The following is a 27553-nucleotide window of genomic DNA, read 5'->3' as shown; positions in this document are numbered from 1 at the left end:
TCACTCCTGTTACTGAAAATCAGTTATGACGAACTAGATTGCATAAGCCCGTGTTAGTTAGGTTACGTCATTCTGCTCGATCCTGCGTGCCGGTTAAAGACAGCAGGGCAACTCTACCCAGACGGCCGCTCATTAACACACCAGCTGAGTGGTACCATGGCAGAACTCAGCATGCATTTTGCAGGTGTTGGCTGTAGAGGTCACAGCCTTGATGTTATCCAAAGATGCCATCCTCACCCACACCTTTCTGGGGAAACCAATTTTTATTTAATGTGTCACTTTTGGAAATGGATCCAAGCAATACAAACCTTTTAAAGTTGTTTGTCATGCTGCATTCACCAAGAGACATCATCACCTTCCTTTTGACCTTACCGCTTGATAAGAACGTTTAGAGTTGTATGCAGAATATTAACATATGCTGCACAACTCCTCCAGTTGCACAGCGTTTGGCTCAACTGCTTTTAACTGAAGACAAACATGCCAGTCTTCTAGTCTCGGGGGACACTCTGGAGCAGAAAGGAAACGAAAGGAATTTGCCCGTCCTAAGAAGCTTCGGCTCAGGTAACCGTCACATCTCGAGTAGCAGGAGCCGGAGGGGACAGGCATCAACACAGAGCGGCGAAGATGAGACGAAGGCAAACCGAAAGGTGTGTGAGAGGAATAACAAACGGTGTGGCGACCGCTCGCGGGCACTCGGTTACCGCCTTGGCGCCACTGCTCGGATCTGCGCAGGCGCGGAAAACGGACGTTTAAGGGAAAAACGGACCACCTCGCTGCCGCGTTTTCCCTTCACGCTAAAATGTCACGGTCCTTCTCTGACTCTTTCTGTTTCAAACGGGAAGCTCGATTAAAATACAGCGCAGGCTGAGACGCAGTGACATCCTTTCTCGCACATCTGCTCCTTGTCTTGGCCCAACCACTCTTTTCAATTCCTCATGTGTTGCAGGAACTGATCCTAATCCGGCAGTTTTTCACAACACATAAATAAATCAGGAAATCACTCCAGTTTGGACACTTCTGACCATATCAAGTTAAAAAGGCCATAATTGTTTGGGGGAAAGAGAGCAATTTCGATACGGTCATAAAAGATACAGGAACACAGTTCTTAGATTAGACCAGCCTAATACATGCATGTGGCATTAATATCGAACATACTGCATGAACCCCCTTTAAAAAAAAAAAAAAAAAAACAACAACTACAGGGCCACTTAAAAATTAAGCTTTCCTTTATCCATACACACTGTACCTATACACAACAGTTACAGAGAAGTGAAAGCACACGGAACAAAAATACATTGACTTAACTGTTCAGGCATAAAACTGGAATTCACATGTCCAAATTGAAGAAGTTGGAGGAAAGCTCCGATGCTATGGACGAGTCTACAAACATCAGGATTCACAGCACTGTGGTGCTTTTCTGTTGTCGCTGGGACTCCGAGACACGTTCAGATGATAAAAGACTGGATTTGGCCTTTATTGCTACCACAACAGTTCAGTTCTCCGGTTTTACTTCAGCTTCAGGACTGCGTGCCTCCCTGATCCTTAATTGGTAGGCTAACCAATCATAACCTAGGACACATTTAACCATGTACATACACACACACTCCCATCTGTTAAGTGCGTGCATGCTGAAAATCATGTGGTTTTGTTTACCTTTGGATCCTGAGTTTGAATATCTGCACCTGTGTTTGGTTAGATATGCTATGGACAAACACAAACATTTAAAACAAACAATTATATCACCATGTTAACGCAAATTCAAAGGGTTTTACACAAACCCTTCTGAAAATCCGATGAGAACACGTTGGAAGTGGCTTACATGCCAAGTTTCTAAACAGGTGCAATATAGGAACCCAACTTCTTTTAACAGAGCACTTCATTCAGCAATCTCACTCACAGCCATCTCATCTTGGCTATATACACACACACCACCTAGGTTTAACTAAAGCATATAGGTAAGAGCCTCCCATTGGATAATTACTGCATGGGTGATTATGTTTCAGCTGGCAACAAGTTATTTAACCCTAACTGATGCAGTGAGTAGCTTCTCATTTATTAAACAACCAGGTCGAAAGACAGAGCCTGTGGTCATGGAAAAGACACTAACCTGTTTCAGAAGGATCAAATTATTGGCATGCATCAAGCAGAAAAAACATCTATGCAGATTGCTGAAACTCCTAAAATCGGGTTAAGAACTGTCCAATGCATTATTAAAAAGTGGAAGGACAGTGAGGAATCATCATCTTTGAGGAAGGAATGTGGTCGCAAAAAAATCTTGATCGATCGTGATGGGCGATCACTTAAACGTGGTGAAATCAAATCGTAGAAAACAGTAGAATTCAGGGATATGTTTAATAATGAAAGTAAGAGCATTTCCCCAAACACAGTGTGAAGGGAACTTTAGGGATTGGGACTAAACAGCTGTGATGCCTTAAGAAAACCACCAGTCAGTGAAGCCAACCGGCAAAAACGGCTTCAATTTGCTAGGGAGCATAAATATTGGACTCTGGAGCAATGGAAGGAGGTCATGTGGTCTGATGAGTCCAGATTTACCCTGTTCCAGAGTGATGGGCACATCAGGGTAAGAAGAGAGGCGGCTGAAGTGATGCACCCATCCTGCCTAGTGCCTACCGTACAAGGCTGTGGGGTTAGCGCCATGATCCGGGGTTGCTGCAGTTCTAGGTTCAGTAACGTTATGTGCCCACAGAATGAGGTCAGCTAACTACCTAAATATACTGAACAACCAGGTTATTTCATCAATGGATTTTTTTCTTCCCTGATGGCACAGGCATATTCCAAGATGACAATGCCAGGATTCATCAGGCTCTAATTGTGAGAGTGGTTCAGGGAGCATGAGAGATCATTTTCCCACATGGACCAGCCAGCAGAGTCCAGACCTGAGCACTACTGAGAATCTTTGGGATGTGCTGGAGAAGACTTTGGGCAGTGGTCCAAATCTCCAATCATCAATACAAGATCGTGGGGAAAAATGAATGCAACTCTGGCCAGAAATAAATGTTGTGACATTGCAGAAGCTTGTGGGAATTATGCCACAGCAAACGCGTGCTGTAATCAAAGCTAAAGGCGGACCAAAGAAATATTAGTGTGATCTTTTTTTTGGCCAGGCAGTGTGTGTGTGTGTATATATATATATATATATATATATATAAAAATGTTTGTTTATACACACACATACTTTCTCTTAAAAAAGTAATTATTGTATTGTGCATCTTTAAATGCATCAGAATTGATACCCTGTACATTTCAGGGAAATACACTATCCAGCCAGTGAGCAGAACAGGGCAGAGGTTGACCCCAACATCAAGTCTCCACCACATGGCTTCAGGCCACACCTCTTAACAGAACACCCAGAACTGCTTCCATCAGCGCATGTGTTCAAGATGTTTCTTGCCCAATTCTAAGAGACCACCCTCACATTTGTAAAACGTTCAACAAGAAAAATTAGGACAGTGCTCAGTAGTAGAAATGGGAAAAAAAAGGGCTGTGATGAAAAAAAGATGGGATAACAGTACAGTAAAATATAATCATGTACTTGCTTTGCCTTCATTCCAGTTAAGGAACTGCATCCAAACAAACAAAAACAAACATCCCACAACCCAAATCAGTCACATTACATGTAGGAGGTGGCTAAAAAGTCATGCCTTTCTGAAGAGTCAGGTGGAGCTTAGCCACTACGGCACGGTATTCAGATGACCACCACATGGGCTGTTACAAACAAAGCATTGATCAGGTCTCAATCTTCACATGACTCGTTTTGGAATGAAAACAAAAAAAGTTTAAAAATAAGAGATTGTGTACATTCAGCCTTTGCTGATGGAGTCCAAAGAAGTTAGAATTTGGACTCAATCCAACGTCTAAGCCAGCATGACATTTTTAGTCAAAACAGGAAAGAGGATACTGTAAACCTTTCTCTCAAAAAAGATGAAGTGTAAAAGTCTCCTTCATGAAACCTAATTATTACTGTGCAGAAATCCTCTCTTGGACCTAACAAACACTGAGGCATGTGAAAAAGTGGCCCTCTGCTCCTTCAGGTTCTCTATCCAGCACCCCTGCATAAGCTGTCCATATACATGAACTAGTTTTAAAATATGCTTTTCTCCCTTTAAAGGGTTTAAGCAAAGCACCCCCCCTCAAAAAAAAAAGTTTTTTGTTCTGGAAAGACCACTGTAGGCAGCAGTTCCACATTCAGGTCAGACACGCCCACAAGATGCATTACGAGTGAGAAGCAACTCCCAACTCCCTGGGGTGGATTATTGGCTGGGTGTGGCAGAAAGAAAAAAACCCCAAAAACAAAACAAGAATAAGGTAAAAATGTCCACATGCAAAACTTTAAAAATCAAACACACCAAAACATACAAAGTAAGAGCTCAAGGAGGCAAAAACTTTGACGGTCAAAGGCTGCCGTCGTCCAACATCTTGTTCATCCCATCGCAGATCCTTTGGCGGTGGGAGCAGTAGACATCAGTTGGCCCATATAGCGTCGCCAGGAAGTCACAGTCAGAAAAGTGGTTGAAGACATGGTTGATGCGGCTGTGCGACTTGGCAGTCAGATGGCGGTTGACAGCCTGGTGCAGCAGCTCACGGCAATCGTTGAGCAGGCCGCTCATGACGCGGCGGTCAAAGGTGAAGTCGATCTGGTGGAAGCTGACTGCCGTCATGGCGAGCGTGTGCAGCTTCTTGCGGAACCGCTCCACCAGCGCCAGCTCCTCACCGCTGAACTGCCCGTTGCGGTAGAGGACACCCAGCTTCACTACGATCTTGATGAGGTTCTTGACAATCTTCTGCGCCTCCTTGCGGTTGCGCGTGTACTCTTTGGTCACACGGTATAGCTCGTCCAGGAGCTCACTGCTTGTGTCGTCGATGAAGAGGTTCGCCATCGTCTTGGTCGCCATCTTGCTCATGAGCTTCTTCTGCGCCTGCATGGCTAGGCTCTTCGTGCTGAAAGAGTCCATGTTGTCTGGAAACAGAAGACAGGAGACGTATTTAAAAAAAAAAAAAAAAGCAAAAACAAAGTTGGCCCAGTGATGGTGAGAAGGGACTGAGCAACTTTGCATTTTTTTCCCCTCCTCAAACAATGCTCACACAGCCAAATTCATACAGTGAATGCCTTTTCTACAAGCATTGGCAGGCATCTCTCCCAGTCTAAACAGGCCCAAGGACAAGGCAATTAGTGTTAGGAACAGGACCCCAGCATCTGGAAGGGAAATCCAAGTATAGATTCTCAGGGCTCACAGTGTTGAAGGCTTGTTTTTCATGAGTCATATTGCATGTTTGAGGGTATGAGACAGGCGTGACAAAAAGGTGTGAAATTTCTCACCTGCACAATGAAGGCAATCTATTACAGAGTTCTGGTTTCAGAGATCGACATCACAGAGAAATCATTGACAAAAACCTCAGCAATCGCAACGTGTTAAGAGTAGAGATGCTTTCTTGCCCTCCAGGATTCTCAGGGGAAGAGAAAGCATGAGGGAGACCGAGACCAATCCACATTTCCCCCCGGCTCACGCAGGAAAGCCCTGACACCAGCGTCATACGATTTGGTGAGGAGTGAAACTCTGATGCATCCCTACTCATGACGACATGGCAATCGAGACGAACCACGCAGGTGCAAAATCCACCTCTCCTGCACCCAGCTCTCTCCTGGTTCTTTGCACAATGAAACTGCAGAGACCAGGGCCACCCCGTTCTATCGTCTCTGAGACAATCACTGAGGAGGGAGCCAACGTCAGACTCAAGTTCTAAACTCATGCACCCGAGTACAAGCGATTACTTGAATACTGAAGGTCAGTAGACATCATACCTGCCATCTAAGCAATTACTCACTCATTCATATCTTTAAATGTGCGCATGCATGTACACACTCTTGTAAATCTATGATGGCAGCCTTTTGCCCCAATCTCTTGTACACCTTACTCTTCTAGCAGCAAGAGAATTCCTGCAAGTTGTCAACCACAGCGATGGTCACGAACCACAAGAGGGCTGAAGCAAAATCTAGAACTTAAAGAATGAGCTCCATTTTCTCCTGAACATTGTCTTTTGTAATCTGCCATTTGTGTTCCCTTGAAAGCATTAAATGTAGCATCACTTTTTTTTTTTTTTTTTTTCACACCCCCAAGGGAAAAATTATCATAGATCTACAGACAAAACCAGCATGAGATCGATGGAGATGCAGCCATCCTTCCGTTTCTGTAGAAGATAACGTACTCCATTCCTAACCTGGACCAAAAGAACCTCTTACAAGATCAAAAGGTAAATCCTTTGAAGAGAGTGACAAAGTTGAAGGAACCAATACGAGATTACATTCTTCTCTGCAGAAATGAGAAAGGAATATAGAATGGAGCAGCACCATTGAACACATATGCAGTGACATTTTAGAGATGCATTTTGGACCCAGTATTCCACTTTGCTGCTAGAAAAAAAAAAAAAAATAATCCAGCAAAATTACATTTTAATAGCAGATCCAGCTACTTCACCATCAGTGGTTCCCTGCAGGTTTAAATGAGAGGCAGAGGTCAAAAGTGACTTCCAAAAAAATAAATATGGCCCAGATAATCCAAAGTGGCACTGAATGCATCCTGAAGGAAGTTAAAAAGGCTTTTAAGACAAATTCAAACCACAAAATCTCTAAACTTTACCTTGCCAACTTTGGTAGAGCAAAATGATTTTTGAAATTTGTCCAGGGAAATACCGTGCAGCGACCAACAACCAGACTATCATTAGTGGCGAGTTTTACACAAGCACGAATGAAAACACATGACATTAAGCAGGAGTGAAGAATAGTGGGTTTTACTCTGTCGAGTAGAGTATCACAAATACTGATAAGACAGGAAAGAAAACATTAAATTGGACAGTAGTAAACCAGGCTAATCATTGCCTACTCAGCAAAAGAAGGCAGGAGACCAAGGTCTCCATTACTTAACATCAAGTGTGAAACAAAACTCACCCTCATGGAGGTGTAAAACAGCAATCTCCATCTTAAGAGGCATCAGAAGCAGGGTACTGCTTAGACTGAGGAGCTGGAGAGCAGGTCTAGATAGCAAGCTTGGAGCCATGATGCATGGCTCTCCCTGCATACCTTGATTGCCTCAGGTGAGAAAGGGGCATGACTAAGTGGATCCACCTGAAATCTCCATCCACTTACCCTGCCCAGCCCAGCCCAGCCCAGCTAAACGGAAATGCAGACCATACAGACCAAAAAAGAAAAAAACAAGACAGAAATAGTGATGAGCATCTGCTATGTTTGACTTTTGAGTGTAATCCTACAACCTATAGGAAGGGAGCTGCTGCCTATAACAGCAAAACGCCTTTCATTTGCTAGTTCTCGAGCCTCTGTTTGAACGGTAGTGTAGTGGGTGCTCAGACATCAGCAACTCAACCTGTATCCATCACAGACAGCAGAGCTGCATTCTTTACAAAAGATTTGTCTTTTTTCCTCTTTTTGATCAAATTTAGGCCCCACAGACCTTCAGAGACCTGCAGTGCTATTAATTATTCAGACATGCCACAAAAGGGTCCAGAGATGAATAATGCATAAAGAAAGGGGGGGGGGGATACAAGACTCATGGTGGAATTAGTGTCATTAGCTAAAGGTGGTGATGACCAAAGACAGCACATACCCAAGCTGAATTCAAAGCCGTAACCAACAAAGCAAGCAAAACAAAGTGACTTTGGGCTCTAAGGCTTTGGCAGGTTAAATACAACGGAGGAGGTCACAGCTGAAAGAATTTCCTGTACTCTTTGCAGTGGCACAAAAGTATTTTATGTGAGCATGACTCTGACACACTTTCATACTTCAGAACTGTGTTCTGTATTAGTGAAGTTCATTTTCTGCCCTTTCAACGCATCTCGGTTCACGACATGAAGCAAAACTTCCTCTCGAGTCATTAGAGCCGTAAAATAATATGCAAGAGTAGTCACTTGTAAAGGTCCCGTTATCTCATTTTATGATCATACAACTAATGCTTACGTACAAACGCACAGCCCAAGAGAGATATATATCCACATTAGCAACACACACAAACACACACACAGGCAAGTTGACATTTATGGTAGTGACAATGCCAACCAAGTGCACACGCACACACAAAAGTTTCACTTGAAAGTCGTTACTCAGCAATAGAGGTAGTTTGCACACAGGTGCTTCCTAGGTTACTGCTGAAGCTACTGTACACTGCAGTCCAGTAATTCAGGTCATATCCCCTGAACCCTGTAAATGAGTTACCCAGTCTGTCATCAACACACTACGTTGCCATAGTTGTTGGACCCATTGTTTCTTTTTGTATAGGTTTTAGGCTCCTGTAGGTCGAAACCTTTTTAAACATTAACAACAGCATTCCACCGTGCAGATTAATTATGCGTGTATATATATATATATATATATATATATATATATATATATATATATATATAAATAAATAAAAGCCATAACATTCGTTTGACAGGTACCTGTAGATAACGAATTCAAACTATAGGCTATGATGGGGTGTGCATATTAGTGCGATCTTCGATAATGAGAATTGCTTTCAGATAGCTATGAGATATTTAATGTTTCTCAATGCCCGCAAATGAAGAATCAACTGACTAAAGGAGGAGGTCTCATTTTTAACTGCCTGGGGTTTTTGACGACCCTTTCACCACCCTCTTCAACGAAAGGTTGAATATAAAATACGATACTTTCACGATAGTTTCTATAGCTCAGTCAACCGCATACTTTTGTGGATAACGCTAAAGCTGTGAAGTTGTCCAATGCCATGCGTTTGGCTATTTTTTAAAAAGCAGATTTACCTCTCTCCGATTTTTAAACCGGATACAGGGCGTCAAATCCGTGATCCACAAGGCAAGCTTCGCTCGTCAAATCTCCCTCTAAGATATACGGTTCGTGGAAGCCATGTCAGGCGACCTGCTATACAACCATTGAGGAAAAAGTCAAAACCTTGGCGAAAGTAACAAAAACAAATGCGCTGACTAGATTGGTAACGCTTATTAGCACCCTATCGGTCAGCGGTGTGAATAATTAAAAACGCAGTCAGTCCCTGTCGAGATCGGTTACATGAGTTTGTTACATGACTCCCCACCTTTCGAAAAGTTTCAAAACTTGAAAGTACCAGAGGCCAGGAGATTGATGTAACGTCCGACCAATGATGCTTGCGACGTAGCTTTTCACTGACCAATCACAGAGCCAGAATGCTTCGCAAACTCCCCCGTCCCTGTTTGGATTTCCAGTCATTATTCCGCTAAGTGATATGTTAAATCCATGTCTGAACATTTCCCAAAGGAAAACGCCTACAAGGAAAAATGAAGGGGGACTCGTGAACCAAGTGCATTCCTTTTTTTTCTGTAAAGAGCTGACTAATATGTCAACAGCTGGCAGAGGTTCAATAAAAATTTCAGTCTTCATTAATTTGATATTAACTCCCTATTCCGATGAGTGTGAGTACACTATAATTCCCTTTACGAACCGCGTAGCCCGCCATAAAAAGAAGCAGCTCTCTCTCTCTCTCTATATATATATATATATAAATGACCCTGCCTCAGAGATGAAAGGACTCCAAATCCAGTCATCCTTTGAATAAGTGCTTCCATCACCGGATGCTTTCTCGACAACCGCTAACTTTGTTTTTTCCGCTCTATGAATGGACCACTCCGAAAGATATCCGGCTGAAGCAGACCAGGCTCGTATAAATATCTCATAGACCGGCGAATATCAACAAGGGGGCAATCTTTAAATTATGTGCGTGATACATGAGTTGTTCGGTGTGGGCATTTTAAAGTTTTCATCCTGTTGATATCGCCGTATACGTGGAGCTCTGCTCTTGCAAACATTCTCCTTTTTGGACTAGAAGAATATCTAGATATCCACTCTCTCGAACGGAGACCTACTTGTATTATTTATATTAATTTTTAAGGTAATGAAAAGTAGGCTATTTCCCCTTTATGGATACTGCATCAACAAAGAAACCAACAGTGGTGCGTTGTGCTGTATTTTAGAGCAGAGCGCCACTCTGTGGAATCGGTTTGACTGCACAACGCTCACACAAATGATAATAAAATTTAATTATCAGGTCATTGTTCGGGAAGCAGTTCTGGTTGTTTTGAAACTCCGACTGTCTGTTAGTGTCTTGTCAGAGACACTCATCCGGCTTGGATAGCTAGAAAAAAAGAGTAATGTCCACTTTGTCAGGGATATATGATATATCCTTCATATTTAATGCATATGATATGCCAGGGATTGTGATTAAGTACTCTTCCGGGACTGACATTATTCTGCATGTTACAAAACACTTCACCCTCTCCTTCAAAGTTTTTCTTTGCATGTCTATTTTCATGTATGCTTTTAAAATCCGAATATAAAATGTGGCGATTTTCTGTAGTCTCCCGTAATGAAATAAACACGGCCTTTCACATGTGGTCTATAGCAATAGCATAACTATAAGGGAAGAGTGGTATGTTATTTTTTTCAGTGGTATGATAATAGTATGTAATAGTATGTTTTGTGGTGTGTTTATCTCTCCAGCTAATGTGATAATGTATCGGCATCTTGGTGGAAATTATTTCAATTAAGTAAAATATGTCATGTTTCACGAATTCATATTTACAAAGCAATGAAGAGTAAAATAAATTTGCCACAAAATCATTTAATCATGTTTTCCTAATTTTGACGATCCCCGATTTAATAGTGTAGTTATGAATTCGACTTCAGGTGCCACAACACAACTTTGTTCTACACGTGAAAAGTTGCCTCGTTCACTCTTTAACACTGATCTCTGATTAGGCAATTGCAAAGATGGTTTTCCATATCTGCAATTTCACTATGATTTAACCTAATCTACATATATGGTTCCCATTCTCAGAAATCTAAGTCAATTCAACAATTAGGCAACCACGGGTTATTATCAACTTTATGAGCCGCATCAGGTGCCTTGCAGGGATTCTCTAACCGATGCAATAGGACTATTAAACCTATCGCATCGATATCAGTGTTTGGACATTTGTTGTGATTTAGTAATTCGTGTATTGAAGTAAACACCGCAGCACCTCTGCGACGTGAAACGACTTCACTTTATACGAGCCCAGACGACAGAACACTGGTACAAGAGTATTGCTTTCCCAGTGAAAACGTCTGGTCCTATTCGTGATGAGATTACGCGCGGTGATAGTTAAAATACAGTTAAATAGATAGTAATAGACAGAATAAATAAATAGTTAAAATAGAGATGGATGTAAGGATCCGCCGAATTCCAATCCTTTCTTTTATATCATTTTTAAACGGATACAGTGTACCTAACCCAACAAGCTTAGTAACTAAACTAAAATCAGTTTGTCCTACTTAAAGTTTTGTCACTTATTCTGTAATGCTCATTGCCTCGGTGTACGATGTCAGCACTGAATTACAGTGCAAATTACGAGCACATGTTAATATGAATAAAATTCACTGCTCAGTCGTTTAAAATCGGCTGACCCATTTTCAAGCATAGCTGCTTCTCGTATTTTACTATATATTTTTTTATTTAATCCAGCGCTATGATTACATCAGGCTGTGGTGTTTATGTGTGGGGTTTTTTCCCGTAAACTTTGTATTAGCGAGCATCAAGCTTGTCGCTTTTAATAGATAATACGGGACCCATATCAAAAGACCTCCTTATATCGATTCTTTAATGTTACTGTTATAGCTAAGTGGATTAGAAAGTCTGTCCTTAGCACAGCCAGTTTACTTTTCCAGTGTGCTCAGTTATCATCATGAGGAAAGACGGCGGCGGGCAGCACTTGCGCACCCCGTAGCGTTACAGGCGCGAATCATTAAGCATTTTTTTCCGCCGTTTTTATTGAATCATAATAAATTAGATATCTTACTCAACTTTTAACAGATTGTGTTCTCTGAAGAGGTGAAGACGAATAACAAAAAAGGGGGGCATCTGAACGTTTGTACACGAAAATCGCATGTGAGCTAGCGGTTAACTAGCAAACCTATACTACTTAAACCATATTCCGTTAATTTGAGCTTTTGTCCGGAAAGTGGTCTTTTATGTCTAACGCTAATTATTTCATACTTTTGTCTTTTCGTTGAAAGCGTTATCAAAATATCACAATTGTCCAAATGTATCCAAGGGGATGCCTGTTCAAATCGGATAGCTAACTGTTATTTTCGGTTGAAACAGCTAGCCAAACCGTTAGCGAGTTAGCTCAACTGTGGTAAAACAGTTGCCCTCTTAACATAACTGCCATTTTACCTCCAGTCGATTGCTGTTTACAACCCGGCACGGTCTGCTTCTAAATGAGAATTTATAACCACCATATACTCCGTATTAAATGTTTTACCGACTAATTAATTTAAGAACACAACAGCTCCTTGTGAAGTTAAGCAGTTTTAAAGTTTTTTTCCGCTTTCAGTTTTGAGTAGTTGGGTGGATGCGTTAGGTTAGTTTGGGCGTCATAGCTAAGCTGGTTAAGTTAATAGTGTGAAGAAGTCAGTAATCGTTTTTTTCAAAAATAACGTAACTTGTATACCACAGCCAGCTCCTGGAGCGTCGTCAGTGTTTGGCACAATGGGTGAATATGACGAGGCCGTGACCGCGGAGCCCATGCCTGGATACGCGGACTTTATCCGGGGGGCATTTTCCGTTATGCTCGCTGCCCTGAGAGACTGCGAAGACTGTGGTCTCACGCTGTCCGCGCGGAGCCTGCAGCTCCATGCGCGCGTCGCGCCTTCCGAAGTCGGACTGTTCTTCGTCTGCGCCGTCCTGTGGACTGGCTTGCGGCGGACACTGACGACTCACGCGTTTGAGGTACCATAATGCGAATACTGCACGTCGTATTTTAGCCGGCATTTGTTTTGGAAACGCAGTGTCCCATATGCAGTTCCCTCAAACACTCGGCTTGCTTGCTAGCTGTATTTGATCCCAAATATGGAAAATGCGGGGGGGGGGGTGCAGCGGTTGCCTCTTAGACGCGTAGGCGTCGTGAGTGAGTTGGTGATGTGAACTGGAGGTGTAGCTGCTTCCTGAATTCAGAGCTGGTTTATGTGAGAGAATTTAATGTAGCATGCATGACCTGACTTGGTATATCCGTCATCTAGCTTTCTGCAGAGAGGCGTGAGAGATGCGCGTCTGAGTCATGCTGGTGTGCCATAGCATGGGTTTGATAGTGGATCACCTCGAGGAATCACCTATGCTTTCTCTCAGCGGATGTTTTGCATAGGTGTTATTGAATAAAATAAAGAACTGCTTGGCTTAACGTGTGAGTGTTACCGTAACCGGCTTTTGAAATGGCTACTCTCACTAAATATTTGTAAAAGTCCTGAAACCCTGTCCCTACTTCTGAACATTGCCTCTATTGTATATTAAACAACATTTGAGCTTGTGAAGCTACAGACTGATCAACGAATGTTACTGCGTGTGTATGTGCAGCTCAAGGCATGTTTGCTTAATAAACTATCTAAGCACTTTGACCACTACACAGAAGTAGTTGCAGTCTTGACGCTTATTGCCACCCATTAGCTCACCAGTTACTGTCTTGCCTTTCTGTGAAACGTTCTCTTAAACTGTTTGAGATGTGTGAAATGTGAGAATGTGAAAGAAACCCACTTTAAAAGGCTTTTTGTGTAGTTTTACTCAAAAACAGAAACATTTCTGAAAGCATAAAAAGCGTTTTTAAAAAAAGAAAAAAAATTCTAGGTATAATCATACAAACTATTCATGCAGAGTTCCCCAACAAATGCTATTATGTAAGGGGTTTTAAAATCATGGTCACGTTATGATGCGGCACTCGGTCCGCTGAGACGGAGATGGCTGGCGGACTAGCCCAAGCGAACATGCAGATATGTTGGCTTGAACCTCTCCATTTTCCCCACCGTACTTAGGCAAAGCAGAGGCGAGCAGGTTCATTCCACTTGTCATTGTGGTAGAGACTGTCTGCACGATGCAAAGTGAAAAGCGCTCCACCACAAAAACTAGCTCTCTGTCAAGAAGACTTCACAGAACATGTTTGTTCGTGTTTCACATGAATAAATAAAAGGTTTTGTGGGCACGCTTGGTGAGAAGTGCAGTGAAGGTTGTGATTGCATTTCGCATGACTTTTTGATTCAGCCAGTGATTCGGCTGCTGTATGGAACAGAGCCAAGTGCACTGTAATTTGGTGAAAACCCAGTCTGAATTTAAATGTGAATCATCTTCTGCATTCTGGTCTGCTAACAAAGTAGGTCTTAAAACAGTCGCATGGAGTCAGGTGCACTTTGATATGTGAGTGCCCTAAACCATGTGATCGTGGTATATATGCTCTATGGTTGTTGCACTTATTCTTTTCCTAATCCGCCTACCCGTATTTTCCATCTAATGAAGCAGTGTGGCACTTGACACATGACAGCATTATGTGTAGTCAGATTTTTGTGTGTTGAAGCTCCAGGTAGGGGAGCAAAGATCCACCGCCTGCTCCTCCAGGAGCCCCAGCTAGTTTGTTGTTGCTTTGTTCCAGCTGCAGTCATGCTCTAGAGTCAGGTGAATAATCATTATGCAGACATGCCTCAAGACCGCTGTGACCAAAAATGAAGTAGAAATATGGATGGCCTCAAGGTCTTGGCTTAGAAATCAGCATGACTATGTAGAGACGCACAGTAGCCGATCCCTGCTCAGTCTAAGAAACTGCAGCGAACCAAGACGTACGAGAGCTGTAGAAAAGACTAATCTGTTCACAGTCCGGTTTAGATACAGCTGCAAAATTGACAACAGTTAACACCACATTCAGGACACATTGAAGTTTACTTATGTGCAAGTTTACCCTTCTTCTTTTGTTACTTGTTAGTATTTTGCGTTTTCCCCCCCACAAAACAAGCATCATGGATATATTGAAGGAAGTGCCGCAAAATATGGCATGAGCTCTCTGTGAGAGTCAGAGCCAAACTTTACTCATGTAGTCCATGAGTAGTAGTAGCTCTGCAGTTTTAACCAGTACCCAGCTGGTGTAACCATTTTTTTGTGACTAAAGCTTGTGGTTTCCTTTGAATTTGTTAATGTGAGAATGACTTCCTGATATGTACTTCAAGCCAAGACGCTGTGTAGAAGTGTGCGTGCAGCCCTTTATTCTTGGCTAGCTCAGACGGGTGCCTCATTACAAGGCAGATTATCCTGGTGATTCATGGTCTACCAATATCCTCCTTCCTGCATGTTGAGAAGCCAGGTCATCCTAACCAGCTGCTGTGCTGTTTATCTGTTTACATGTATGTGTTGTGTCAGACCTTTGTCTCACTCATAGCTGAATTCTCTCGGATAGACCCAACACAAACAGAAGTAGTCCGGCCACAGCCGGGTAGTTGCAGTGATCAAAATGGGCATGCACTTTGTGGCAGTGGGAGATGACCTTTAGTGAACTGATGTTTGGTACGAGGTAACGCTGAAGCGCATTCTGTATAAGTGTGGTGCATGTGTTGAAACACAGTGCATTCACACTGCTTGCCAACACCAGGCAGTCCAGTGTGGAGCTCAGTCAGGACACCTGCTGTCCTGTAACAACCCTCCCAATAAAACATGCACTACAGGTAGACCTGTTCTTCAAGGTCTTCATCTGCAAACTCTGAGCTAGCCCTGGGCCAAGGGGTCTGCTCCTGAGTTTTAAAAGACTGCTAGCATTTTTTGCTGAGCTAGTTGAAATCACAGACCACAAGCCTTTGATACATGGGCCAGTGATGTCCCACCAGCATCTGGGTGTCAATGTGTGTGATCAGGTTCTTTGAGGATGGAGACTCCCCACAGATTTTCCTTTTCCTGTAAAGATGTGCAGGTGTTTTCTCTTTTTTCCTTTTCCCTTCCAGTTCCTGGCATGGTGTGCTCATATGGAAGGTTAGTAAACAACTTTTACCTCTGCAAGCTGATGGAATGAATACTTCTAGAGCGAGACACGCCCCTGCCCTCTGCTGTTTGGATACAGCCTTCATTCACTCCAAGAAGCACATGTTGGTGACATGTAGGCTGGGTCACTGTATTGTGGTTATTTTTATTATATACAAGTGAGTCCAGTTAAAGGTAGCACAGAGCAGACATGTTCATAAAGGGTTGGCAGTAGATGTAAAAACCAAAAGGTTTATTCTTTAATCTTCCCCCAGATTTCAAATTTCGAATCCTCCTGTTACCAGAACTTGGAGTAACAGTGTACATGTGATAATTTTTCTGGAAGCGCAGCCCTGAATTTTATTCAACCCTTGAACCAGTGTTGCTTATCCTCAACTATTCTAATGTCCATTCAGATGATATTCTACTGTGGTAGATGCTAAAATAAAATATAAAGATAAAAGTAAGTATATCTGCTCATGAAGCTCTTTGAATGAGCAGTGAGACTGTCATGGCATACGTATATTCTGGATAAATGAATATTCTGGAGAAAATTTGCAGTTGTAGATGATTTTATTCAGTGTTATTTTGATTTACTTCACTCACATTATACAACAGCTAAATAATTTTGGCATATTAAGCGGTTCACCAGTGTTTCTCAATATACTGTGGGGCACATTGCAATATGTTGTATTAGAACAGCAGTGTTTGGAGCAAAAGCACAATAACTAACAACCCTCCTGTATTCATTTGAGTCTAAGCACTTTGCTCATGAACCAGACACAGCCAAGCAATGGCCGGTTTTGCTTTGCAGATCGTTTCAAATCACATCAGTGGCGCTACTGCCCTGTAGAGGGAAGCGGCTGTCGCCTGTTGTGCTGTGAAGCCTAATACTCTGCTGATCAAACGGTGATGTGATACTGGAGAGTGCAAATCAGTTTGATCCTTGAGGATGTGCATTGACCACTCCAGTGCAGTCACTACTGGGCCATAAGATGCTGTTTGATCACCATAAGCTGCTGTTTGCTCACTTCTAGTTTGTTAGTTTTGTTTGATGGACAGTTGCGTTGGTGTGCTCTTTTGGTTTAACACCAAGAGTGAGAGCTGACATACTCCACTCAATAGCAAGGACTTCCGTATATTGTGAACGTTGTAGAAAAAAAATCAGACTTCACCTTGACTTGGATGGGTGATGGTTTAAAGAAATGTAGCCATGGCGATATATCCTAAAAAGGTCACTTGAAGTCCTTTTAGGCTAGTGCTGTATGCCTGCTTTGATGGTGGTACGGTAACATTCCTTGTCCTACACTATTCTCCGCACACTGTCCTTAGCTCCTGTCGTTTTCATTTCCTGCTCAGGATGCAGGGTGGCGATGGCAGTGCTGGATCTGATTGACTTCCGGATGTTTCCTGCCTCCTCATGCTGCCTCTGATAAATAAGTGCCCAGCTGGCCATCAGCACTCTGCTCTGCGTGGTTTAGCCTCACTTGCTCATGAGTGCAGGCTGTAAACAGACCGATCCCTCTGGACGGTGTTCTGCAGCTGCTTGTTTGGCTTAACCCTGTGAGACGAAAGCTGGGAGAACTTTGGGGGGTGGGTGTAGGGTAATATTCCTGTATGTGCTGAGGGAGTTGGGGGTGGGGGGGGGTGTGTAGATCTGGGTAATGGTCCTGTCTGTGCTGTGGCGGGGGGGGGGGTCCTCTCTTTGAGAATTGGCTTTTAGTTGTAACCAGACAGAAACCATCATCTCATTTCAATAAAACAGCCTTATGCACCCTGATCACTCAGGGTTATGAGTGCGAGAGAGAGAGATTTTGTTTTTGCCTGGCCATCTTGGTTTCGATGCTCATTTAGATGATGTACCCTAGTGCTAAACACATGAGTCACCAAGGATTTTTCTTCCTGAAAAAAACCCCCAAAAAAAACCAAACTTAATTTTGGATAGCGGCGCATTCTCAACCCAGTACAGACACATATATACGTATCAAAAAATACCTGCCACATGTATTTTTGTATGCTGAATCCAAATATATTTACAGGATTCCTCTATCACTACTGCTAGACACGGACGATGGGCTGCTCCTGAGGTCAAATATAGATATCAGTCATACATTGTACATTTTAGAAGTAGATTTGTACATATCGTAAATGTGATGACAGCCTTATTTATGAATAAGTAATCTATAATAAATGTAAAATATTATTGCCCTTTTACTTAAAAACCATACATGACAGAAAAATTCTAGAAACATTCCATTTCAGCGCACTAAAAAATACACCAACTTTAGTTTGGGAAGAAAAAAAGTTGTTGCCCAGTGAGATGATGAGAGTTGGTTCATGGAGTTGGTCCAGTGGGTAATTAACATCGTGGGCACCTGTGTCTCGTTAATGGCAGCCTACTTGCCTGCTGCCTCGCAGGTAAAGGGAAACAGAGGGTATGGCCGTGTTCAAAATAACCCACTACAGACTACTTGCATACCGATTGGGCTCCTGTTTAGTATGCCATCTGCAGTACACTAAAGATACCTGGATGACGTGCTACTTCTGGCAAATATTCCCAAGCTATCTTTATGGTGTACTGCGTCCCATCATGCAACAGTGGTGGAAAATCTTTCTCAAGTGGCCGGAACCTTCATACGTTCACGTGGCAGCATAGTATGGTTTGCGTTCGTCGCATCCCGGATACTCTACTGCATACTACTACGGGGACCAGTGAACAGTATATACTGGCTGCAGTATACAGTATGTAGTAGGCTATTTCCAGCAGTGCCAACGTTTGTACTGTATACTGCATACTAGTTCCTTACAATTTCCTTTTGATTTCACAAACGAATGACTGATTAACATTCTGTGGAGTAGTTTAGCAAATCCAGGCAGCTACATACCCGAGTCGAAATTGTACTTTCTGAGCCTGAACTTCCCACCTCTGCATCTAAAAGATCCATGTGTCCATACAGGTGATCTGGATGCAAGAGGCATCTCTGATATGGTGTTACCTGCCTTTGAGCCACAGAACTCGATTCACTAGTATTCCAAAGGCAAAAACTGCAGCCTAAAATCAGCAATTTTACTATGAGAGGTAGTTACACTATACAACTTACAGCACGTAGGGTTGCGCTGTTCAGAATGTGGGCTATAAGAGACTGACATCAGACTTCCCTACATGCGTTCATGTACTGCTTTCTGAGGCAGATGCGTAATCTAGTAGCACCCTGCCCCAGCTGCTTGGTGCCCTGGGCTTCTGTGTTGTAGTTATGTGGCGGTCTGCAAGTCCCCCAACATGCCAGGTCTCTCTGGAGCGGCAGCAGCGTTAAGCCACGATGGCCTTGCGTCAGATGTGGCTGGGAGCCGGAGTGTGCAGTGAAGAAAGGAGAACGCCCAGGTGACAGCTGGCCTCTATAAATAATCTAACCGACCCCTGCAGTTTGGGAAGTGTGGGTTCCATGTGCCCCCCCCCCCCCCCCCCACCCTTTTCCAGTGGTTTAGTCTGACTGCATGACTCGCCAAGTGAAGGCACTGCCAGCCAATAGACAGGAGTGCGCAAACCTCTCAGCCAGTCACAAATGACACTCATCCATCTGAGCCAATCGGAAGCAATCTCGCCCAGTCTGAGGCAGTGCCAGCGGAATGGTTACCTCTCCACCACTGGAGGAGGAACATGGGGGCCCACTGAGGCTTGGCAGTGATCCACATTTTGGCCCAGAGGCCTCGCAGTTGCATCTGGAGTTCAAGGTAAAGCGGAGACGGGTGTGAAACTAAATAGGAAGCCTGTCATTGCCGAGGACGAAGACGCTTGGTGTAAATAAAACCGTTCACTTCTGTCTCTGATTACAGAAGCACTGAGCTTGGGTGTTGGTGTGTAGCTCTGTTCAGGGGGGATGTTGTCATGTGAAGAGATAAGAATATAGATAAAGAAGTTCCTGCTGGTGGAAAACACAGGCATACACACACACACACACACACACACACACACACACACACACACACACACATACACACAATTTTATTGCACAGGGTCAGTTTAATTCTATGCACTTGTATTGTAAGTGTTGCACAAGGGCTGCACTGTGGTTAACATATTGTGTACAGAAAACCTCTACAGCCTTCATCACTGCTCAGTTTCTGACCCCAGGACCACAAGATCGTGTTTGGGAGGCTGTCCCTTTATAGCCACAGCAGTTTTTATACATGGAAGTCTCAGTGCTGGGTTGAGAGTGCTCCGCTATCCAAAAGTGTCCAGAAAACAGTGAACATGTGGGTAGATACGGATCACTGATGAGGAGCTGGATGGCTAACGCAAATTGTGTCCGACCACAGATGGGCTGTGGACAGCTACAAGGTGTTTGTAGTAAACAGATATTTCTAAATTCTAAAAGTGATGGTTAATGTAATGAAAATCGTCAAATGCAGATGTTAACGCTTCAGGAAGTACCCTGAGTTGTTCATAACACCGACTCGGAACCCTTATGCTTGGCCATTGCTGTTCGAGCCTGTCTAGAGAAAACGTGTAGCGTCTGTTCATAAGTTAAAGCTTGCGTACAAATATGGACATCTTCATCGCTTCAGAGACTGTCCTTACACTGGCGTTACACATGGTAGCACACACAAGTTTGCAGTATATGAACAACTCAGACGTGCAACGTTAATGCTGAAGAAAGCGACTCGTCCTCTGTTGCAGCCATTTGCCCGGTGGTGTCATCTCCATCCCAGAGATGCAGCGAAGATGCCAGAAAGTGCATGGAAGCTGGTCTTCTACACGATGGCGTGGTCCTACAGCACCTACCTTCTCTTCTTCACCAGTTACACCTTCTTCCAGAGTCCTTCGTCCGTGTTTCACAGTAAGGATTATTGAGTTAAGGTTTTTCTCCTTCAGTATGAAGTACAGCAGTAAAGTGAAAGGTCTTTCGTGAAAAGACAGAGTTGGAAATGAGTTGTGCGCAGCCCAAGATAAGTTACCATCAGTAGACGACTTCTGAGTGCAACCCTAAACGCTTAGAGTGGACTGTAAGTTGTGTGAACCCCTTTTGCATGCGCACACGTGTGTGTGTGTGTGTGTGTGTGTGTGTGTGTGTGTGTGTGTGTGTGTGTGTGTGTGTGTGCATGCATGGACACATGAATACTAAAGCCATCCTACAGTTTAGTTATTTTGTAAGTGGTGTCCACTCATTTTGGCATTGCTGTTGTACTCAGAGGTCAAGGCGAGGGAGAGGAACAAATGGATTGCTTTAGTATATAAGTAAACCAGCTGTTGTTTAGGACATATAGGATTGCGACACTTGCGTGGATGTGTTGCATTTAGATTCTTGTCAGCAATATTGATTTACTTTTGGCACAAAGATGTCGAGAGCGAAAGATGGAGAGAGGGTCTAATCGATAACATTAGGGCTTGTAACATCATCTCCAACACACTAATGTATTTCCGCCCCAACCCCCCCCAATGTGATACTCTCACGTCATCATCGCATAACTTTCCACTATCAGCCATTAACAGTGATGAGCCATGTTGAGTTTCTGTAGATGGCCAGGATTCACTGCGATGAATTCTGCTGACTGGTCCCATTCCATGTCATTCACAGACAACAGGTGCTTCTGCTGCTGCCGTTACCATGCTCGTCTTGATCAGAATGTTACCAGCTCAGTCATTTTGCTTATGCCTGTGTTATTTATCAATTCATTGCCTCTTGAACGAATTCCGCTTGCGTAGACTGGAAGAGCGGCATGTCGGTGCCCACAGATATTGCCATCGCGTATCTGATCCAGGCCAGCTTCTACGGGCACTCCATCTACGCCACTGTGCACATGGACGCCTGGAGAAAAGACTCCAAGGTCATGTTGGTGCATCACATCATCACTCTAGCACTCATCATCTTCTCCTACGCCTTCAGGTCAGCCAAGAGCTGCTTTTAAATAAAGAAAAAAACATTTTTTTTTTGGTCTTCATTTCGTTCCATCGGTTGTGTTCTGACTATAATATTAACAGCTTTGGGAGTTTGCATAAAATGAAGTGGTGCAATGCAGACAAGTTGTTGAGGCTTTTGTTGTTGTCTTAAAGGTGTAGATAACACACACCAATGATTTCCCTTGGTTATTTGGACAGCCCATGTGACCTGTCTACCTCCATCCTCCACAAAAGCTCACTCCTGACCGCTGCAGTGTGATAACACAAGGGTGTACAAAATGATAACTGTGGTTTTAACATGTAAGATACATGTATGCAGTCTCAGTACATAGCACTAGGCACATAGCTATTAAATAATTCTCATACTTAATACAATTCCAGTAAAGTGTGGAGCAGAGATGCTTTAGAGATGCCTGTTTGATGGGACACATGGGCCTGTGTACATCGCTCACTGTAGCACATGCTTTCGGGGTTAAGCTGGGTTAGTCTTGCTTCATGGCTTACGGTCATGTTTATGTCTGTTTTAAGATACCACAACATTGGAGTTCTGGTTCTGTTCCTCCATGACATCAGCGACATTCAGCTGGAGTTCACCAAACTCAACATCTACTTCAGGACTCGTGGGGGGAGATACTGTCTGACCAACGATATCCTGTCCAACATGGCCTCTGTGAGCTTCAGTATTACCTGGTGAGATGCGCGCGCACACACAAACAAATAAGTATGCTTTTACTAAATCCAGTTACACCACCAATACATAAGTCTTAACTAGTAGGAACTAACTCACTACAACTGAGGTAAACCGTTGCTTTTACATGATGATGACAAATGTGTAACCAAGCTGTCAACACGTTGCTATGGAAACACAGATGGCAACTTATGACTTTTTACGTGCCAAGAAAAAAAAACAATATTGAACACACGGAATGTGTATGTTTGTATTTTTTAATACTGAACTGAATAAAACATGGCTATACTTGTGCTTGTGTGCTTATTTGTTTTCATGTGACAACTGAATGTGTAACATGGTTTCAAAATAATGTTTTTTTGCAACAGCAACAGTCAGCAGCAGTAGCCGAAAAGTGAGCAAATATATTTGTTACCATATTAATAATGTGTGTTCTTAAATTCTAACAGTTTAGTTCTTATATACTAAAAGTTATCAATCATACGAATAGATCCTAGAATAGCTTCGTGTTTTTCTGAAAATAATACCAGAGCAGAAGGAATGTAATGTTCTGAACCAGGCCGTCTGACTATGCAATTGCTCATTTTTAGCTCATGGTCACAGACTGCAATGATCTGAATGATGGCTCCTGTTCACGAACACATTTGCGTAGGCCCTGGGGACTTTAATCTTGAAATAGGTGCAGTCAGCACATCCTATCATTTCAGTGAAGCCAGCCACTTCAAAAAAAAACAAAACCTCGATTGTGTGTTGCCTCGGGCCTAATGGCATTTGGATGAAATCATCTGTATGCTTACATCAAGAAGGCATGTGCTTGCATATGGCCCTGCAAACAGTGACTATGCACCTGGACCGTGTCCCTCACAACATTTAGCACTGACCCAGTGGCAAAATAGCATGAATAAACTCAGAAACTCCATTTAATATAACTGAAAATGAGTGGAATGTATTGAATTTTAAAATCATTTTCATATTACTGGCCTTTGCAATACTGATATTGCGGCAGGCGCCAATATGCCAATGAGACATCTAACAAATGACGAACCATGTTGTACTTCAAGAGAGAGAGTTGTGTTGTGTCTTGTCAAAATAATGCATGTCAGTTTTATTCATGTCATATCAAGAGTTTGTGTTTTCTAAAATACTGCAAAGTACATCACAGTCACACTATGTAGCAGTATAATCACAATACAGGTTTATGCCCTTACTGTGTCAAGTGCTATATAGTTAGAATTTTCAGACTTATTGGTTTCTCTGTTCTGCTGCAGGTTCTTGTTCCGACTGTACTGGTTCCCTCTCAAAGTGCTGTATACCTCCTGCGTCTCCAGCCTGCAGACCGTCCCCAACATCCCGTTCTATTTCTTCTTTAATACCCTGCTTTTCGCCCTGCTCCTTATGAACATCTACTGGTTCCTGGTAAGGCGTGTCTTAGTGTTGAAGGCTGACGGGCGCTCAGTCTGGTTCAGCAGCTTTTGCAGGATGCAAAGATAATTAGCCTAGCCTTTTTTTTTTCGTTATTTCTTTACAGGTTGGCACTGACAAATTTATTTTCCTCGGATTGGGTTTAATGGCGGCGAGTTCTCGGTGGCAGCGAGGAAGGATATTGTTGGTGCCAATCCACTTTGCTTGTGTGTTGCAGTTCATCGTGCTGTTTGTGGTGAACATCCTGACCGGGAGCGGGGTCAATGACGTGCGGGAGTATGAAGAAGGGGGGCTGGTGGAGAAGCTCAGCGCCGGGAAGCATGGCACTGGGGAAAGGTGCGTCCCAAAACCTAATGCAGCCATACGAGCTGCGTGAAAGGACCATTGGCGATTCCCACGCCGCTCCCTGAATATCACCAGCCAGGGCCGCATTTTGGTTCTGTTGTGGTTCTCCGCATACCGGAGCCGCGCCTGATCTGCCCCACGGTTATCTCACTCAGGTGTACTCAGATCTGGAATAGAGCTCATCCATTTCTCATGGCATATTCAGAACACTTTTCACACTGGACTTTCTGATAAACGAACACATTGGCTATTGCTAAGATAACCAATAATTGATTATATCGTATAGCCCAGAAAGATGTCTTACCATCCTTTGAACAGAGACATGGATTGTGTTTTAGCATGCTGGATTTGGAGTGGCTGTGAGGTTAAAATGCAGCTTTAATTTAGATGTTTGCTCTAATTCAAGTTTATTCAAGATTATTTCTTTTTTTATTGGGTAACCTACTACTAACTACTCATATTGGGAACAGAAGTAATTGAATTGTTGGCACCACAACAGTAGGGAAGACATCCATGTTTATGGTGTTTCATTACTAAATTATTCTCTTTTTTTATGAATGTTCCAGTAATTGTCCCTAAATATTGAAAAAAAAGTTGTCACAGAATAAAATCTGAAGTAGTTCAATCCCATATAACCTGCTCACCCCTTATAGGCAAAATAGTTGTTGATTTTAATGAAGTACAGGATAATTGATAAATCTAATAAGATCATTTTGTTGGACAGTGAATTAAAAAGCCTCTCGACACTCCAATGACCTCCATAACGTACATGTGAAGAGGTTTTAATCACATTATTGCTGGTTCAGCACTAAATCATGTGAAAAAGTGCAGACCTCAGTCATCTATACCTGGCGTGTGTTCCTGAGTATTGTACAGTAAAAGCTCTGCAGGTGAGCTGGGCTGATGTAGTCTGACCTATGGAACGTGAACGTGAGCTCAAAGTGCTAAATTATATAGGTGTTATTGCTGGTGTCATATTAGCCTCGGCCTTATCGCTAACCTTGGAGGGAAGTTGTATCCATTATAGTTACTGTGTGTAGGACAATCATCTCATTCCCGAATCTCTCTCTCTCTCTAGGAAAAACGTGCAGAATGGAATCACCAAGGAGAAGCAGCCATAACTGCTTCAGTACCGCCACCTGCTGGTACCCCAGAGTCAAAGACGTAGACACGCTGAAAAGCACTTTGGGCTGCGATTAGTCTCTTCTCCTGTCCTCATTTTGTTATTTATTTTTTTCCCTGTCATTATAGCACTGTGAATGTCATTTCAGATATACTTACATATGCCATACTTATATGCGATAGATAGATAGATAGATAGATAGATAGATAGATAGATAGAAATTAATGTTTTCTCGTGTGTATGAACCTGTTTTTTTTTTTTTTTTCTAATAACGGTATCATATAATATGAAAATATGAAAAACTAAATGGAGGGACCAGTGGAGGCCAGACAAGCTTGCACCTGTTGAAGTACGATGCTGTTTACAGTAAGGGCTAGTACTGCAATCACAACATGTTTAAGCTCTCTAATGCCAGCGGTTTCTTCATTTGTTTCTTTGCTATTTTTTGTCTAACAATGCAGGGACAGGCATTAGAGAGGGAAATTCTGGCGGTACACTGTCAAGATGAGTCTTGGCTTATGGCTTTGCTTGGGGCACTACTTTTGTTGTGGACCAAGTGCACAGGTTTCTAGCAGGCTCAACTTCTTTATTAAGTATAGGTGTCCCAGGGGGTGGGGGTTGGCCTGTATACAAGGATCAATTTAGTGGCAATTGCATGATTTTATCTGCATCTGTTGTTGCACTGGAAGCCTGACTGAAGCCAGATGACGTGTTAGCACAGTGGAACTTGGCTTAGCAGACACTGAACAAAAGGGATGGCCATTAAAGGCTGAATGTAATATCACTGATCAAAATGAACACAGATGCCAAGGAATCTTTACAGCAGTATATCATAGAAAGCAAGTTGATTTCTCACAATGAAACCCTTATGAAAAGCAAGTATTGTCCTTCCAGGCCACTCAGAACATAAGCCCAAAAGATCAAATCTTGATTCAGCAACTCAGGCAAATGTGGAGATTCTTTTAAGTTTGCACAGCAGGAGTTTGTTTACTTGCATTAACTGAGCATTTTTGAGCCAAACCCATGCTGTTGTATGTCTGGTGTGAGACACATCTTGCAGTCTCAGTGCGAGTTCCGACTGGTCCCCTGAGACCCTTTACATTAGATTCAGCTGCATTTACAGGTGTTGTATTTATTGTGCTGTGAGAACTCTTTAATTCAGCATTGTCTGTTCTCCCTGTGTATTTACTTTTACAGCGATTACCTGGTACTGTCCAAAAGGTGGAGAAGCATGCTTTTACACACTGACTTGCAGCTACACGACTCCATAAGGGAAATCTCACAGTTCTAAACTGCTTAATGCACGTGCCAAGTGTGCACATTTAATAATGACCACTGTCTTCACTCTAATTACCCTCCCATTCCCCAGAGGTGGATAGTTAAGGTTATGGAAAGGCAAAGGTCCAACTACGTAGATTTGCTAACTAGCTCAGGCCAGCAGACAGAACTAGGTAATGAAATCCACTAGGTGATACAATATCATGGAAGAACTTTTACTTTTTGAACCTGAACTTATGACACGTCCTCAAATACCTCAAAAGCTCTTGTGTTTTGGCTAGAAAATTGGACTCCTTAAACAAGCTATACCATAAAGCATCGCAACGCTCTCACTCGATGAGACAGGTAATGAGAGCAGAGCCAGTCTGTGTTTAACATGTACCATGTTACCTGTCTCTGGTGTCACGTGAGCTAGAACAGAGCTAGCATATGAACTGGCTGAGGCTTTACAAGGTCTGCATTGTGAACCCATGTTTGACATTTATGTTGTTTACATGGGGCAAGACCTTGCGTGGCCGTTCCTAAGGCACAAAAACAAATGCAGCTGCCAGTTTGAATTAGCCACAATGCAGGCAACCCTACCAGAACAAACTTAGGCATGTTTTTCCATCGCTCCATGTTCAAGGTGCAATGTATTCATTGTTCTCCTCTATGTAATTTTTTTACCCGTGTTATTAGTTCTTAGAATTTGCCAGAAGAAAAGTTTGAACTACTGACAAATGTTTGAGGCTATAAGACTTTGGACTCCAGGTCACTGAATATTAAAAGTGTATTGTATTTAATAGGAGGCTGTCTCACAGGTATTTAAATCATATTACACTGTAATTTATTCATGTTTTACTGTTCATTAGGAAATGATAATGGATAAGTACAAGTCTTAAACATGAATTAAATGAAAGTATTTGTGTTCATTTTAACTGCTTTCTCCTCCATAAATTAGGTAAAAACTTGATTAATGTTTT

The 27553-nt window shown here is 42.7% G+C and overlaps 2 protein-coding genes across 4 annotated transcripts; one reads left to right on the top strand and one right to left on the bottom strand.

The window, feature by feature from the left end:
* Nucleotides 1-1208: 1208 nt before the first annotated feature.
* On the bottom strand, nt 1209-12658 carry tnfaip8l1 (tumor necrosis factor, alpha-induced protein 8-like 1). 3 transcript variants are annotated; one of them, XM_027010675.3, is made up of 2 exons: nt 12526-12658; nt 1209-4978 (listed from the first exon to the last, which is right to left on the bottom strand). In XM_027010675.3, exons 1-2 carry the CDS (start codon nt 12599-12601, stop codon nt 4413-4415), a joined length of 642 nt encoding a protein of 213 aa, XP_026866476.2. In that variant the 5' UTR covers nt 12602-12658; the 3' UTR covers nt 1209-4412. The 3 variants fall into 3 exon arrangements, with proteins under 3 accessions (XP_026866476.2, XP_026866477.2, XP_081564243.1); XM_027010676.3 differs by lacking the exon at nt 12526-12658 and adding an exon at nt 8806-10885; XM_081708117.1 differs by lacking the exon at nt 12526-12658 and adding an exon at nt 5339-8789.
* cers1 (ceramide synthase 1) lies at nt 12564-27500 on the top strand. Its single transcript, XM_027010674.3, has 7 exons — nt 12564-12803; nt 20515-20674; nt 21541-21721; nt 22264-22425; nt 23692-23839; nt 24063-24181; nt 25269-27500. The coding sequence occupies exons 1-7, from the start codon at nt 12564-12566 to the stop codon at nt 25309-25311; spliced, it is 1053 nt and encodes a 350-aa protein (XP_026866475.2). The 3' UTR covers nt 25312-27500.
* Nucleotides 27501-27553: the final 53 nt, after the last annotated feature.

This window comes from Electrophorus electricus, chromosome 26 (genome assembly GCF_041902795.1).
Source record: "Electrophorus electricus isolate QZ-2024a chromosome 26, ASM4190279v1, whole genome shotgun sequence".
Classification (NCBI taxonomy): domain Eukaryota; kingdom Metazoa; phylum Chordata; class Actinopteri; order Gymnotiformes; family Gymnotidae; genus Electrophorus; species Electrophorus electricus.
The sequence above is the reverse complement of the archived record's forward strand: the minus strand, read 5'-3'. Positions and strand labels throughout refer to the sequence as shown.

Bases quoted from the DNA above. Each gene is read 5' to 3' on its own strand.
- cers1 (XM_027010674.3), top strand. From the start codon at position 12,564: ATGGGTGAATATGACGAGGCCGTGACCGCGGAGCCCATGCCTGGATAC. The intron at 22,426-23,691 runs GTGAGATGCGCG...GTTCTGCTGCAG, and splicing joins GTGAGCTTCAGTATTACCTG to GTTCTTGTTCCGACTGTACT. The intron at 23,840-24,062 runs GTAAGGCGTGTC...TGTGTGTTGCAG, and splicing joins TGAACATCTACTGGTTCCTG to TTCATCGTGCTGTTTGTGGT.
- tnfaip8l1 (XM_027010675.3), bottom strand. From the start codon at position 12,601: ATGGGCTCCGCGGTCACGGCCTCGTCATATTCACCCATTGTGCCAAAC. The intron at 4,979-12,525 runs GTATACAAGTTA...TTCTGTTTCCAG, and splicing joins CGCTCCAGGAGCTGGCTGTG to ACAACATGGACTCTTTCAGC.